Genomic DNA, 14,178 nt, shown 5'->3' with positions numbered 1-14,178 from the left:
GGCCCCGTTTGTCTTCCCTAGCACCACAGGGAAAATAGTTATTAGTCACTAAGGGAAACTCATTCAAGAGAATTCAAATTAGACTCTACTCTTGGCAGGAGGAATGTCAAAGAATTTGTAGATATGTTTTAAAACCACCACCGACAGGACCAGTTTACCACTCATTCATCCTGAGGCCCTTGAGATTGCAGGGGGGAACCATGCCCAGAGGCACCCAGCCTGGCAGCGCAGAGCTGGAACTCAGTATAGACCCGGGGCCTTTGGCAGCCTGTTTGGAAGTGACCTCACTTTCCCTTCCTGCCTTTCCTTCCATTGTAGATGGAGGCTGCCACCCTCTGCGAAGCTTGCTTTGTAACTGACTAAGCCTCTCCTGAGCTTAGGTGGTGGGTAAACAGCAGGAAGCCAGGGAGACCCACATGCTGGCCATCAGGCAGCAGTACAGTTGACTGTTGCAGTTGGTTCCGGAGTCCTCCATAGATGCACAGACCCTCATGGCTTAGAGGCAGTTTGTGTCCCATTTCCAGTCCCCAGCTCTACGTGAAGCAGCAGCGTTGCTCTTGACATAGGACAGGAATAGGCGCTGAGGGGGGTGAGAATTTTAAGATCGTTATCCCAGAGTAATTGTTGTCACCATGACTGTGAAGTAATGGTGAAAAATATAATAGAATTTGGCCATAAAATAGAATTTGGCCACAAAACTGAAGGATTTTACCTTCAGCTGAAAGCAAGAATTTTGCTTGCACATGGATTAAAGCGAATTTGAGTGTTTGTTTCAGCCAATGTGATGAGTGTTCTCTTGAGATTTCCTCTCTGTCCTGCAGAAATGCTTCACATTACTCCCTTTACATAGCCAGGTGTGGTGGTGCATGCCTGTAATCCTGGCAAGAGGACCACTGTGAGTTTGAGGCCAGCCTGGGCTATGCAGCAAGTTTGAAGCCAGCCTGAACTATATAGCAAGACTCTTATCTGAAAGAAAGAAAGAAAGAAAGAAAGAAAGAAAGAAAGAAAGAAAGAAAGAAAGAAAGAAAGAAAGAAAAGAAAGAAAGAAAGAAAGAAAGAAAGAAAGAAAGAAAGAAAGAAAGAAAGAAAGAAAAAGAGAGAGAAATGCTTCATAATGAGGTTGGGGACTAAAGATAGAGGGATAGGGAAAAAAGACAGCCAAAAGAATGGACTTTTAAACAAACCCTTACTAGATTGATACCAAAGACAATGCTAATTTGTCTCCATGCTTTACAGCCAAAGAGTACAGCCTGGATCCTGCTCCATGTTTTAGACATAAGACTTTGAATAAGTTGCTGATCTCTGGGCCTTAGCTGCTACTTCTGTAGAATGGTAATACTGATACTTTCTTTTCCGAGTGCTAGTATAAAATTAAAGAGGTAATGTCTGTAAGATGCTTGGTACAGCCTGGCAGGCAGGAAGGCCTTCATAAATGTGGGCTCTGGTTAATTCTCACGTCCATGTTTAAGGCTGGGGGTAAGGTGCTTAGCAGCCACACAGTCCAGCTCTAGGTGCAGAGATTAAACTCTAAAGCCCACAATGTGTTTGCCACGTCACTTTAGCCTTCAGCAAGCAGCTGAGCACAGGCTTTCTTGATATGTATAGTGGGTGCCAAGTAACCGGAGGCCTTCTGCTTTGTAGGTCTCAGGGCAGGAACACTTGAAAACCCCAGGCCAAGATTCTGCCAATCAACTTACAGGCTCTATAAAGAGCAAGGGGCAGACAGTGTTGCAGACAGAGCAAATAGTCAAGTAGAGGCCTTGAGGTCAGGCCTTAAATTGGTTTGAGGAATTAATGAGAGGCCAGTGTGGTCAGAGCAGAATGGGCCACAAAGAGAGTGGAAATGAGACGAAAGGTTGCAGAGGAAGCAGGGTCATATCTGGATCCTGCTCAGTGTGCAATGGAAAGCGTCAGAGGTGAGGGAAACTGGGAATCCCATGGCCCGGTTTCGGTTGTGTGAACGTTACTCTGGCTATGAAAGAAGCCAGCCTTGGGGCGAGGGTGAGAGAGAACAGGGTCGCAGTGAAGTCTCTGCAGGATCCAGGTGAGCTGTGACAGAGCCCTCGGTGCACATGGAGGAGCAGGGGGCAAGTGCAAACTCTTAAGTAGAAATAAAAGACTTGATGACAAATTGTGAATGGTGGAAGAGGAGGAGGATCAAGAATAGCTCCAGGTTCCTAGCTCCCAATAGCCTGGACAGATGCTCGCACCTTCCCGAGGTGGGAAAGGCTGGACGGAAGCAGGCTGGTGACCGGACACTTGAAGTTTACAATGCTAACCCCACAAAGTGGGCAGTGCAGTTTGTAGATCCAGAGCTCTAAAGAGAGGCTTAGGGCTTCTGGGGTGATGGGCGAATACTATACAAGGAAACGGATGAAAACCTTTAGGGAACAAATATGGAGTAGGATGGGGACCCTGGGGGATGGGCTGTAATATAAATGTCCCCACGGCGGAGGCGCCTGTCTGGAGCTGCCAGAGAGGCTGGAGGGAGGCCCAGGGGTTGTGATCTCTAAAAGCCCGAGGAGGAAAGCAGTTTGAGAAGAGGAAGTTAGAAGAAGACGGAAAAGTGTCCCTGGGCCCTGGCAGTATGAAAGTCACTGAGGACTTTGTCCGCCTCCAGCCCTGCTCTTTGCTCCTCGCCACACCATTCCCAAAGCCGTCTCAGTGCCACCTTCACCTGGGCCAGTGCGAGTCTGAGCCTTCCGGACACAGAGGCCGCAGCCTGGCTCTCTGTCTCTAAACAAAGCCTCCGCCAGGACCACTCTTTAAATGGGCAGCAGGCTCTGTGCTGGCAGGAGACAGGCTCCTCGCTGGTGACACTGAGGCGGTCCTTAAGGCTCTAAGACAGCGTCGGTGCAGCCAGCAACCCTCGCTGCCCACTGTGGGCCCTGCCTTTCCGCTCACTTCAGTGCCACTCCGGTACAGAGAGGAGGGCTGCTCAGCAGACAGATCCTGGCGTTTCCGTCAGCTGTCCACCCTCTGTCTTTCCTCAGAGAAACCGTGCAGAGACTCTCCCATGGGGCCAGGTGTCCTTTTGCACTTATGCTCCGTGTCCTCTGCACAGTCTGTTTCCTTTTCATATGGTTTCTGCAAGTATTTAATTTTTTAAAAAGAAAAAAAACCCAGGAAATTGACCTTTCAAGTATATTTGGAAATGATTTGGAGCTGTAATGGAATCTGCCTAAAGGATGAGGACGAATAGCTGCAGACTTGGAACAGACCACGTAGTTCTGGGCAGAGCCCGTGGCCTCTTCAGTTTACAAGCTGGGAGAATGATTAAAACCCGGGGGAGAAGTGGCTTCCTGTGGGGAAACCTGGCATGCCCAGGTCACGAACCTGCTGGTGTACAGCCTCTGACCTTGGCTAGAGAGGCCTGGGCCCAGTATATATAAATAAGCTCCTCCCTGCCAGTTTGGGGTCCTCCCTCTCATCCTGAGTGCTCAGTCACATGCCTTACAAGCATGGAGATGCCACAAAGGCTCCAAACCTCGGGGGGTGAGGAAGAGCTTCTGGGTTTTTTTTTTTTTGGTTTTTTTTTGCGGTACCTGGGATCAAACTCAGGACCTTGCGCTTGCCACGCAGGCACTTATGCCACTGAGCTAACTCCCCGGCCCAGAGCTTCTTTTCTTATTGTTTATTTTATTTATTTATTTTTTTTTGAGTCAGAGTCTCGATGTATAGCTGGCCTCCCACTCACAAGCAGCCCTCCTGCCTCAGCCTCTCAAATGCTGAGATTACAGGTGTGTGTCACCATGCCCCACAAGCTTTGTTCTTTAGTATCCCGTAGAATTCAATCTGAGAGAGAGACAGACGTTAGATGAGAGGTATTGGGCTTGGATTGGCAGTTAGCTCTGTGTAGATGCTGCTCTACCCACTTTTTTTTTTTTTTTTTTTTTTTTGTAATTTTATCCCAAAGCCACCACCTCAAGGAAGCCTTCCTTCCCTGACCATGATCTTGAACTGGATCATATGCACAGCACAGAACCCTCTTCTTTTGCTGCATAGCACATACCATAATCTGCCATGAGAGACTAGTTAACTTGGTCAGTGTCTTTTTCTTTTTTCAGATTGTAAATGTCTTATTTAGCCTCTAATTAGTACATCTCATGCCTGTCACAGTGCCTGACGTATAGAGGGTGCTCAGAAGACAAGGAATGACTGAAACGTTATTACTAGAAGAGATCCAGAGATTGCATTTCAAGCTTCATTATTCAGATGGGGCAGGGACAGGAAGGCACTCGGAGGAACCGGGTCTTTGGCCTCTCTGATGCAGGGCTACACATCCTTTGCTCCTTCTGCCTTGGAATCTGGAGCATCTACCATTTACTGGTTCATCAGATAGTCATTAAACTCCAGCTGTATTCTAGGCCTTTCAGGCATTACAGTGCTCATGCAGCCAGGGTCACCACTTTTGTAGAATTTATATTCCATGTAGCAGCAGGAAGGATGGAAGGAGGTAGACGTTTGGTATACGTTTGGGGCTTCGATAGCACCAGTAAATACAGAGTTTAAAAAATGAAGAGTTGCCAAAAGAGATGCAAAAGGAAAGTTTTACTGATAGCTCACTCCACAAATGGGCAACACTAATATTTCATTGTCTACCTCTGACATTCCGTGTAACTTAGCCAGCTCTTTAAGCATTGTTGACTCTGGATCTTCCCAGTGGCACTGCGAATAGAGCTGTTCCTGTTGTCTCAAGGTGCTGGGCGAGGGACGTTGTCCAGTGTCACAGCTAGTAAACAGGGAAGCTGAACTGTAAGCAGCGCTAGGCACCTTCTGCCCAGTGCAGCCCTGCCTCCGAGGTCTGCAGTGCCATCCGGGTCCCCTAAGAGGACGGGTGGTGTGGCAGAAGGATCTCTGAACCAGAGTTGGACGCCCAGATGCAGGAACCTTGGACACGGCACTTCCTTGTGTGAGCCTCGGTCTCCCCGCCTGAGATGACTGCCGAGGTGAGCGCTGGGAGCCCTGCAGTGACACTCCACTACCGACTTTTCACTCCTCCAACGACTGTTTCCTGAACCTCGGCTGTGGGCCCGTCCCGTGATACTTCCAAGTGTGTCACAGCTGCTTCCTGGCTGGAGATGTGTGACAGGCTGCGGGGTATCAGAACCAGACTCAGATCTTGGGAGAGAAAAGATGGGAAACTCGGGAGTCAGGATGGACCGATAACTATGTACTGAGAACATTCCTGTTTTGTTTGCTCCCGTCTCTGTCTCCGTCTCCTCTCCGAGTGCTGGGATTAGAGGCCAGCACCACCATGCCTGGCTCTACCTTGTTTTTTTTACTTTTTGTTTTTGGTAGCAGGGATCAGTGACCTCACACTTACCAGGCAAGTGCTTGAATCCCCCAGTGCCCTCCACCTGTTCTTTTAGTCACTGAAGGTTTCTGAGCTGGCGTAAGTCCCCCTCCTGCATGGGGAAGGAAGAGGGCAAAGGGGAGAGAGGGAGAAGCGGGAAGCAGACGAGCAGTCTGGAGGTGAGAGGGCCAGGTCAGAGAAGGCTGGACGGCCAGGTGGAGGTGACAGCTAACCGGGCCATGCTGTGTGGAGGAAATGGGCGGCGGGGCTTGCGGCTTGGAGAGACGCGAGCGAAGCTGGTAAGTGGGCCTGTGGCAGGATGCCTCTTGAGGAAGAAGCCGCTGGGCATGGGCGAAGGCCCTCAGGTGTTGACGTGGGCAGTGGATTGTGAAGGGGGCTTTTACTGAGAGAAAGAAGTGAGTTCTGGAGGACGGAGAGGTGATTCTGTTCTTCAGCCTCCTGTCGGAGGTCTGTATCCCCACAATGAGAGAATCGGTGTTGAATGAACGGAAGGCGATGTCACAAGAGACGAGACTCCTCAGAAGGGAGCGAAGTGTGCACGAGGGGCACCCTGCTGCCCCAGGCGTTGGGCTCGGAGGAAAAAGACACGGCACGGTTGAAGGAAGTTACTTCACTCCCTCAGCTCAGGTTCCCCATTTCTAAAGTGGGGGTTACAGTAGGGTGCGTTAGGAGTTACATAAGAGAACTCATGGGCTGTCTGCCTTGCTGGTCAGACGCAGCACTCACACATCGCTTTGTTACTTACTTAGTGAGTTGAAGTGCGCATGTGCCAGGCATTGGACTAGCACTTCAGGGTACACTGGGCAACAAAGATAGCACAGGGCTTGCCCTCATGGGAGAGGGATTGTTAAAGAAATTAAAAACCATACAACTCATATATAATTAATATGAGATGACGGTAGGCCTGGGGATGCGGCTCAGTGACAGAGTGGCTGACATATGAGGGACCCTGTGTTTTATCTCCAGCATTGCAAAACAAGAGACAAAAACATGACTCAAGGGCATGCAACCAGTTTGAGACTAGATACACAATTTTATTATAATAATGATAAATTTTCCAACAATGAGGAAATGGTTGGTTCTTCCACAAATGATTTTGAGATGATGGGAAAAATTAAAGTAGATCTGTAACTCGTACCTTACAGCATAATAATCAAAGATATAATATGAAAAATGAAGCCATAAAAGTGATAGAAATAAATGAGAGAATTCATTACTAATATAAGACTGAGGGAGACATTTCTAAGTATGCTCTAAAACCCAGAAGCTATAAAATTTTTCAGTTTGATTGTATGAACACAGAACTCTGTTTGGGGAGAAATGCTAAAGATAAAGTCAAAGAAGAACTCTTCAGGCAAAAGATCACCTTAACAGATTAAGAAGTCCTAGGGTGGCTGAAGTAGCTCCGCTGAGAGAGCATGAGACTGAAGAAGTCTGACAAATCAGCAAGGATAAAACCTACGGTTCATTAGAAGGATGGGAGGAAGGGCTTGAAGAAGCAGAAATGGAAATGCTCGTTCTTCATGTTCTGCTCTACTCACAGAGTGATACAAGCTGAAACGGCCAGCTGCTGTTTTTCACCCTTTAGGTCACAAGCAGAGGGGCTGAGTTTGTAGCACAGTGGTAAACTGCTTGTCTAGCATGCACCAGGTCATGAGTTCAATCCCTGATAACAAAATGTTACAAGCAAAACAGCATTGATAAGAATATGGCGAAGCACTGCTCCTCATATGTACGTAACGGGAATAGCTGTGGTTTGAAGGTTTCCATTCCCAAATCCAGGTGTTGCCCAAGGGATGGTATTAAAGGGGCAGGGCCTTGAAGAGGTGATTAGATCACGTGCCCTATGACACAGAATGGAGATGTGTCCTGTGCATGTACCAGCTACCCACAGTGAGCATATTCGTTAGTACTATAGACATGTACCAACAAAAAGAGCCTGCCTGAGAATCTGCCCCTCCTCTGCTCCTGCCTCCCATGAGGTGAGGGGACCTCCTGCTCCCCTCTGGAGGAGTGGGGTGGGGCAGCCCTGAGCAGACACCAACACCTGGATCTTTGGCTTCTCAACTTCCAGAACTGTGAAAAAGAATTTTCTGTTCTTTGCAAATTGCCTAGTGTCAGGCATTTTGTCTTAGTAGCACAAAATGGACTGAAACAGAAATTTTAAAGCCTCTGTGGAGAAAAATTCAGCAATTCTTAACTACAATAAAATCACAGATCCTTTGATGTGGCAGTTTTGCCTTTTTTGTGTGATGGTACTGGGGATTGAACCAGGACCTTCACAATGAGCTACATCTCCTATCTCCCCTTGTAAATTTTCAGACAAGGTCTCACTAAGTTGTTAAGTTGCCTGGGCTGGGTTCAACTTGCGATCCTCCTGTCTCAGCCTCCCAAGGTGTTGAGATTACAGAAATGCACCACCACATGAACTATAATTTTACTTTTATAGAAACAGTCTCAAAATTTATCAACAGGGAAGTAATTAAATCAGTTTACAGCATTGAGACAACAGAATATCATGCTGCTGATAAAAAGAAAAATTTAAGTCTCCGTGCATATTGATTTTTATTTCCAGTGTCTTGACACAGTCACTCTGAGTGGTTTCAAGGTTTTATTGATTGATTGATTGATTGATTGGTACTGGGGATCAAACTTACAACCTTGCACTTGCCAGGCAAGTGCTTGCGCTGCTGAGCTAAATCCTTGGCCCCAGTAGATTGTTTATAAATGAAGAAAGCAAGGTGGAAAATAAAATTTTGCTTCAAATAAATGAAAATGGGAGAGGGAATTGATACGTTGCATAGACTGCCTCTGGAAGCAAATAAGCAAGTGTCTCAGAAAGGGTGTCTGGGGTGGGCTGGCCTGCAGGCTGAATGCTGCCTTTCCTTTTGTCTCTTCTGAGTTTTATGCCTCATGCACACATTCTTAAAAATTAAACAACTTAGAGGCTGGGGATGTTGCTTAGTGGTAGAGCACCTGCCTAGCATGCACAGCCCCTGGATTCTGTCCCCAGCACCACAAAAGTAACTAACATAAATAAATAATAACATAAGTGTTTTCACTGTAAAAAGTTCACAAAACAAGAATATTTTAGTCGGGTATGCTGGCATTTGCATGTAATCCCAGCATTCAGGAGGCTGAGGCAGGAGGATTGCCATAGTTTAAGGCCAACCTGGGGTACACTGTGAATTCAAGGCCAGCCTGAATTATATAGTGAGACCCTGTCTTAAAATAACCAAAAATAATTTTGTCACTTTAAGTTTTAATATAAACACATGTAATGGTATGCTTGAGATCCTTTTCATTTAACAATGTATGTGCACATTTTCCTATGACTTTAAAGATATTTACAAACATTATGTTAATTCTTGAATGGCATTTCTGTTGGTACACATTAGTTATATCTGTATATAGTTTTCTGTTGCCCATTTAGGACATTTGACACGTCCATTTAAGAACTCATTTTACTGTCTTCAGCTTTTGCTGGTTTTAATACCACTGTGATGAACATCTTTGGACATTTATCTTCATCCACAACTTGGATTATTTCCTTAGAATAGCTCATTATAAGCTGACATGGTGACTCCGGGATATTAAAAAGTTGGAGTTTCTTGATACACATCAATAAGCCACTCCCCGGGGAGGTCCTGGCAGTTTATGTCTCAGGAACAGGATGTGAGAGTGACTATTTTTGGGCACAATTTTCAACTCTGATGATTTTCTTTTATTTCCTTATTTGCCGCTGACTGAAGCGCAGATAAGGAGTGAGGAGTATCTGTGGCAGGCCAGGGGAGGGGGGCTGTGTGCTGTGGGTTGGAACCACTGTGTGCTGAGGCGCAGGGCTGGGCAGCGGAGCTGAGCGATGCTCAGGGTCTCCAGGATTGGGCTTGAGCTCGCCCCGGGCTGCGGTGTGCCAGCAGGAGAGGCTTTCTCTCATGCAGCTTGTGAGGCCAGGCAGTACCAGGGCCACATGGGAGCTCAGGAGTCTGTTGGGGTGAGAGCCGGCCTTTGAGAGGAGCTGTGGCTCCCCCCGGTGGGGTCCGGACCTGGAAACCGCAGACCAAGCGGGCAGCACTCTGTGTGGGCGGAGGCCTTTCCTAGCACTCCGGAGAAGGAGAGGCCTCTTCATCCCCTCAGAGGGGAAGTGGGAGTTGAGGATGGGCCAACGGGAATTTCAGCCAGAGTATTTATGGGGTGCCTGCTCCTTGCCAAGCATTATTTGGAGAACCTGGGGTAGAGCAGCCTGTGTGTGGCAGCTCAGCTGTCAGGATTAAGCCTTTCAGTTTGATTTGGTAAAAATCCAGACACCCCTCTCCAAAAAAGAAAGAAAAGAATCCCTATTCTCGTGGCTGGTAGTCTGTGGAGGAAAAGAGCTGGATAAACAGGCTCTGTAACTGCCAGGGTCCGACCCAGCAGGTGTGATGTGGAGGGAAAGCCTGGGCCTGCAGCCAGAGGCGCCTGCTGAGACCTGGTGGCCATTACCTGAGCACCCGACGCATCCTCTTCTCTTATTAGCACTGTTGTTACAAGTTGGGCTTGCTGCTACTGTTAGCGTTATTTCAGCAGGCCATTCCCCTGGCCTGAAGCTGTGAGCAGTTTCTTCAGAGGAGTGAACCTGACCTGCAGAGGGAAGGGCCTCTGGGAGTTCTCAACCTCGGGAGCCGCTGCCTTAGCGGGGCAATGGCTCGGGCAGGCAACCAAGAAAGCCAGGCATTGGGCGCCATCTTCTGGACATAGGGAGAATTGCCTCCCTCCGAACTGGGGCCTCGCCTTGATTTGGGGGAACCTGAGGCCCAGAGAAGGGCAAGGTCTTTGCCCCATTTATGTCCAAGCCATGGTGCTAGGTTCTAAGTGCTTCAGTATTTGGTAGTGTGATGCAGCTGCCAGCTTGTAAGTTCTGTGGCTGGATGAGAGGGCGCCTGGGGAGGGAGGAGTGTTGGGGTGTGAGCCGAGGAGGCACCCTCGGGACTGTAGACGTGTGTGGGGGGGGAGACCCCGGCAGCCTCCTTCATTGCTACACCCGCCACACCTAGCCAGTGCCCGGCGTGTGATGTGGATACATGAGCCGTGTTTATCTGTAATCCTGGAATAAAGGCTGAATGTAGGTACTTGAAAATATTAACGGTGGCTGTCTGGGCGTAGAATTACAATACTTTCCATGCTTTCTGCTCTGTCTTCAGTGAAAAGGGGAGTAACGGTCATTTTGTCAGAAGACTGCCTCACCTCTGCCCTGCTGTCTCCACAGGCCTGAGAGCAATGCGACAGGCATGATGGAGGTCGAGTCCTCCTACTCGGACTTCATCTCCTGTGACCGGACAGGCCGTCGGAACGCGGTCCCTGACATCCAGGGCGACTCGGAGGCCGTGAGCGTGCGGAAGCTGGCCGGAGACATGGGCGAGCTGGCCCTCGAGGGGGCAGGTGAGAGCCAACGTGCTTCAGTGTCCTCGCATGCCAGAGCCCTCTGCCAGCTCCGGGCTGGTCTCCGAGTCCTAGAGGGCACACACTTCCTCAGAGAAGCAGCTGCGTGCAAATGGGGCCTGGCGCACAGTCAGTGGCAGAGTCCAGCCAAGCGCTCGGTGGAGGGTGCCAGCATCTCAGGCCCTGAGACTGGCTGGGCATCCAGGGCCCTTCCCTGCCCCACCTCCAGGCCACCCAGAATCCTCATCAGCTCTCTTCCAAGAGGTAGCCCAGCTTCAGCTGCTCCTCTCAGCTACTACGTGACCAGCCACTACCACCCTCCCCGGCTCTGTACAGCAGCCATCCTGGCCTGCCCTGCCAAAACATCCCCACTGGCATCACAGCAGAGCAAAGCCAGGCTCTTTGATGCCCGTGGCAGCCACGCCACGTGGGTCCTGCCCAACGCCACGCTGCACACACTGTGCCTTCGGTGTGTTTCTCAGCCTGGGCTCAGGTCTTCCCTGGCAGCGCCTTTTGCTTCACTTTTTCCTCTGCTTAGAACTGCCTCCGTCCAGAGCTGGGGCTGCTGTCCCCTCACCCTCAGGCCCAAGCGCAGCTAGCGGGCTCCCTGGAGATCCCCAGATGGCTCAAGCATCCTTCGCCAGGAAAGTGGCCCCAGCAAGGTCTCGTTCGTTTGACTGTGAGGTGCAGGAGGGCATGACCTCCTCTGCCACCCGCACATAGCAGGCACTTGTTAACTGTGGGCTGGACGAAGGCCCAGGGGACATTGCTGCTTCCTCCACTTCTCCCTCAGCCTCCAAGAGGGTCCTGCTCCATTCTGGCCCACTGGTCAGCCCTGGGCCTTCTTCTGGGAACTCTTTTCTAACCCTGCCTGGCTTCCCGCAGCACCACGGAGGCCACAACTGTCACACCACTTCCACGGTGCTTTGCAGCTTCAGGCTCTCTGTCCTCCTGGGGAGGCTTCGGAGAGCCATAGCTTTGTCTTTCTCTGTGTAGCCCGAGTCACAGAGTGACCTGTGACGGCAGAACAGAGTAGACCTTTGGGAGGGGCAGGGACCCAATCCTTTTGTGTTATAGATGGGCAGACTGAATTGGCTTGCTTTGGATTACCCAGAAAATGACCACAGTTAGCTATCTCTGACACTCACTGTCAGAACCCAACGCGGGCCTTCCTGTTCAAGGATCTGTCAGCCTTCCCTTGTGGTATGGCCCAAATTCCTTACCCAAGTATGGAGGCCTCCTTGGATCGCACCATTTCCCATCCAGCCTCCACACTGACTCCCTCCCTGGGTACCCTCTTCTCCAGCCGAACTAAAGTACCACAGGTTCTCAAGAGCTTTAATGGAATATAACACCCGCACCCCTCTCTGGTTTTTCCTTCCCAAATGCTCAGCTAGCATTTCCTGCTCTGCTGAGAGCCCCCTGACCTCAGCCTCCACAGGCAGAGAGAGGCTTCCCTACTCCCAGCCACCGCCATGGTCCTCTTAGCACAGATCCCCATATCCTGAGCCAGCTCAGCCTGTTTTGTGCCCTCAGCACCTGGCAGCAGGTGGCACATGACAGGGTTGCCTCCTTTCCAGCTGTTCACTGCCTGACTTTATGAGCAGTGTGCCCAGCCGCTCTGACTGGGCATGCTGCCAGGGGCTCTCCCAAGGCTTCTGTGTCCTTCCCCTCAGCTCTGGTAAACTTTTTCTGTCCCTCATTATGAAAGCTATTGTGGCTGCTTGTCCCTGTGCCCAAGCCTTTCTCTTCTGTTTGTTCCCTCTCACTCAGGATCTGTGATGTGTCCGGGTCCCCCAGGTGTCTGGAGGTGCCTGCAAGGTGGCTGACTTTAAGCAGACAGAGGGCAGAGCAGTGCTCTCTGCAGGGGCATGACGCACTTGTGGTGGGGGTCAGGCCGGAGTGCCTGGGCAGGGCTCAGTCCAGCAGACCCCCGTGGCAGAAGACAGGGCTCTGAGCACTACCCTAGGGTTTCTGGCCAGGGGAGCCTCTCTGCTTTCAGCTTCTGGGAGACTGATAGGCAGCGAGGCATGTAGGGGCCACAGGCCCGCCTGCTGGGCGGCCCGGCCATCTGGCCTCCCCACCTCTGTGAACGGCTCCTGTTTTCCCAGCACTCTGCACATGCGCTCTCTCTTCCTTGGTATTTCCTTATGTGGGGAGCACACATGCTGCCTTACTTTGCCTAATAATGAGAGAAACAGGCCAGGCAGGGAGGTGCAAGGGCTCATCCAGCTGGGGGGACCATTTTCTAATGGCGTTTTTTGTTTTTTTTTTTTTTTGTGGTCTTTTTATCGGTACCGGGGATCGAACTCATGACTGCCTGCTTGCAAGGCAGGTGCTTATGCCGCTGAGCTAAATCCCCAGCCCCCTGGGGGACCATTTTCTAACGCTGCACTACAGCTGGATTGCAGGTTCCCAAGGGTGCTGGTGGGCCAGGAAATGCCTGCAGACCTTCCCTCACCAGGGGAGAGCTGGGGCTGGCACAGAGGAAGCGTTGCATTGGCCAAATGTTCCCATGGGCCACCTAACTGCATTGGGGCCCTGTGCCCCCGCGGTCTGTGCAGGTGTCACCATCCTCCTTTATAGCCAGGAAGCAGAGCTCAGGGATTAAGTGAGTTGCCAGAGGTCTCATGGGAAGGAAGTAGCAGAGCAGAGTTTACTGGGGAATTTGGAGAATATTCCTGCTGGCTGGGGCAGGATGATTGGGCCAGACCAGCCATTCCAAGGTTGAAATTTTCCCCAAAGGATGGACTGCTTAGGCTTCTTCATAGGCTCGTAGTCAACAGTCTGACACCCACATACTTCCCACAGTGCTCTCCCGGCACCCGTGTGCTCAGACTGCTGGAAGGGCATGGTGAGGTAACGCCCATGCGGGCCTCTGGTGGCAAACCTTCGGCACCAGACCGCACAGCACAAGCGGGCTGTTGGTATCACTGAAAGCTCTAAAAGGTTCACCGTCACTGCCCCAGATGCTGCTGCTCACGGGAAGAGGGCAAATGTGGTGGAAGGAGGACTGGCTTCGGCACGAAGCAGGCTTTTCCCACCTCTTGGTCTCAGGCAGAGGAGCATGGCTTCCCTGATGCACCTCCAGGTTGCTATGCGAATTGTATAGAAAGCGCCCTCAGTCCACGACCCCATAGCTCCACACAGGGTGACCACACATGTCAGAAGGGCTTTGCCTCAGCCAGCTGAAGGAGGAGGCCAAGTGTGGTCTCGAAGAGCCGGAATTAGCATGCAGGCCCTAGATGAGCTGCTAGTGCACCTGGTGACACCACATAGTGTCACTAGCGTTTAAGAACTGCACCACTAAAGACTGGTTATCATTATGAGCACAGAAACAAATTCTGGCAAGCTGGCAAGAGTGCGGGGGAGAGGAGCCCTGCGACACTGTTGAGAATGTAAACTGTGCAGGACACACCCTGTGGGAATGAGTGTAGAAATTC

At 50.5% G+C, this 14,178-nt stretch overlaps 1 protein-coding gene across 4 annotated transcripts in view; it reads left to right on the top strand.

Moving 5' to 3' along the window:
• The window catches only part of Pkig (cAMP-dependent protein kinase inhibitor gamma), a 99,016-nt gene that overhangs the window by 82,700 nt on the left and 2,138 nt on the right, over window positions 1-14,178 (top strand). For all 4 annotated transcript variants that reach the window (XM_003467674.5, XM_063248291.1, XM_013150341.3 and 1 more), the window contains one exon: window positions 10,563-10,735. In XM_003467674.5, coding sequence (XP_003467722.1) covers window positions 10,585-10,735 — 151 coding nt within the window. In that variant the 5' untranslated portion in view covers window positions 10,563-10,584. The remainder of the gene's footprint in view (window positions 1-10,562; window positions 10,736-14,178) is intronic.

This window comes from Cavia porcellus, unplaced genomic scaffold, assembly GCF_034190915.1.
Source record: "Cavia porcellus strain 051 isolate PalLab524CR breed Dunkin Hartley unplaced genomic scaffold, mCavPor4.1 scaffold_5, whole genome shotgun sequence".
Classification (NCBI taxonomy): domain Eukaryota; kingdom Metazoa; phylum Chordata; class Mammalia; order Rodentia; family Caviidae; genus Cavia; species Cavia porcellus.
This window is presented reverse-complemented; position numbering and strand designations above follow the sequence as displayed.